A 2,165-nucleotide genomic window follows, 5' to 3' on the forward strand; every position below is an offset into this window, starting at 1 on the left:
TTATGCCACCAATTCGCTCTAAAGATGCTAGGAACTCTATAGAGATAGAGGGAAGACTTGAACTCGCGATAAATGCTATTAAAAAGTAGGAAATATCCTCTATTTCTGAAGCTGCACGCATCTTTAATGTGCCACGCTCTACACTTGGTCATAGACTCAGTGGTCGATCTTCACGGGTGAATTTACGCGCAAATTCACATAAATTAACTCCTGATGAAGAGGATAAGCTTGTTCAATGGATCCTAGACCTAGCTTTACGAGGACTACCACCCCGGCCTGCATTTGTGGAGAATATGGCTAATCATCTTCTTGCCATACGGAAGCCTAGCCATACAAACCACCCTCCTCGCGTTGGCAAGAACTGGGTGTCAAATCTAGTGGCACGCCGTCCAGAGCTCCAATGCCGCTTCTCAAGACGCTATAACCATGATCGGGCCAAGTGTGAAGACCGCAGGATTGTGGAGGATTGGTTTAAGACCCTAGAGAGGGTAATGACTGAGCATGGGATTGTGTTTGAAGATATTTACAACTTTGATGAAGCTGGGTTTGCAATGGGGCTCTGTGCAACTACCAAGGTCATTACTAGTGCTGAGCACTACGGACGAGCAACTCTTATACAGCCTGGGAATCGTGAGTGGGTGACTGCAATTGAGTCAGTCAACGCGTCAGGATGGGCCCCTCCGCCGTATATTATCCTCAAAGGTCACAATATTCAGGAAGGCTGGTTTGACGGGCTGCCGGAAGGCTGGAGATTGGATGTTAGTCCTAATGGCTGGACCACAGATGAGATAGGAATCAAATGGCTTACACGGCTGTTTATTCCAGCTGCAAATCCACGCAGGGTTGGAACCCATATTCTTCTTATTCTGGACGGGCACGGCAGTCATCTTACTCCGGAATTTGACCAAATCTGCAGTGAGAATAAGATTATTCCTCTCTGCATGCCACCACATTCTTCACACCTTTTGCAGCCACTAGATGTGGGTGTTTTTGCACCTTTAAAGCGCGCGTACGGAACCCTAGTTGAACAGCGAATGCGGCTAGGATTCAACACCATTAAGAAGGCAGATTTCCTAGATGCCTATCCTGCAGCACGTCGGGAAGCCTTCAAGGCTTCAAACATTCAAAGTGGGTTCAGGGCCACTGGAATAGTTCCATTGGATCCTCAATGCGTTGTTCAGCAGCTGAATATTCAACTCCGAACCCCTACTCCCCCAGCCAGCAGGTCAAGCAATTCAACGTCATCCTGGATCCTACAAACACCTAGTAACCCCCGGCAATTGCAGAAGCAGGTGAATAAGGTCAGAAATCTTATGGATCAGGATCAACCTCATGGGTTAGTGGAAGGCTTTGACCAAATAATCAAGGCCTGCGAATACGGGATGGTCAGCGCCATGGTTATGAAGAAGCAGTATGAGGATATTTTCAATGCAAATGAGAAAGAGAAGCAAAAACGCAAGAGGTCTACACGCAGGATCCCAAGTGCAGGGGGTCTAACTAGGAATGAAGCTCAGAATCTTATTATTCCTGCAGCTGAGCCTGTTGAACAGCCTGTTATTCAACATTCCGTACCTGCGGCCCCGGAGCCTAGACCCCGCATACGAGCGCCACAACGCTGCAGCAATTGCAATACTGTTGGGCATACAAGAATAAGATGTCCTCAACTTCATGTAATTTAATTTAATTTAATTAGTGGTTGGTGGGAGTAGATAATTTGATTTAAATTCTGGTTAGTTGAGATATGCTAGTTTTGCTGCTCGCTCGCTTGGGCTGCTCGCTCGCTTGGGAATTACGTTAACTATTTGTCCAGCTTATGTAAATCTCTCTCCACCATCAGTGATGCAGTTCGAAGTTTGATCTTCAACATTTCTTAAATACTATCTCCACCGAAAGGTGGACAAGGATGTTCATGCAGTCATTCAAGGCCTAGATACACAGAAACAAATCATACATGCCACATGTTGAATGATCCGCACCGTCAACCCACACCGACCGCAGGAGCTCACCACCGAAGAGTCATCGTCGGTCAACCAACAACCTCACATCAAGGAATTGATCGAGAAACGTGACTATCTCAGTAAACATCTCGGACATCCCATTGCCAGACACAAGGGGACCGTCAAATATGAGCTTTACACCAGAGTCAGCTGTGAATTGGCAGGTGC

General features: G+C 46.8%; 1 protein-coding gene across 1 annotated transcript; it reads left to right on the forward strand.

Moving 5' to 3' along the window:
- Positions 1–293: 293 nt before the first annotated feature.
- On the forward strand, positions 294–1,267 carry HCAG_05874 (conserved hypothetical protein; the record flags this gene model as incomplete). The annotated part of the gene is made up of 2 exons (XM_001538219.1): positions 294–1,128; positions 1,185–1,267. 2 exons carry the CDS (start codon positions 294–296, stop codon positions 1,265–1,267), a joined length of 918 nt encoding a protein of 305 aa, XP_001538269.1.
- Between the last annotated feature and the right edge of the window lie 898 nt (positions 1,268–2,165).

This window comes from Histoplasma capsulatum, genomic scaffold, assembly GCF_000149585.1.
Source record: "Histoplasma capsulatum NAm1 scaffold_7 genomic scaffold, whole genome shotgun sequence".
Lineage (NCBI taxonomy): Eukaryota > Fungi > Ascomycota > Eurotiomycetes > Onygenales > Ajellomycetaceae > Histoplasma > Histoplasma mississippiense.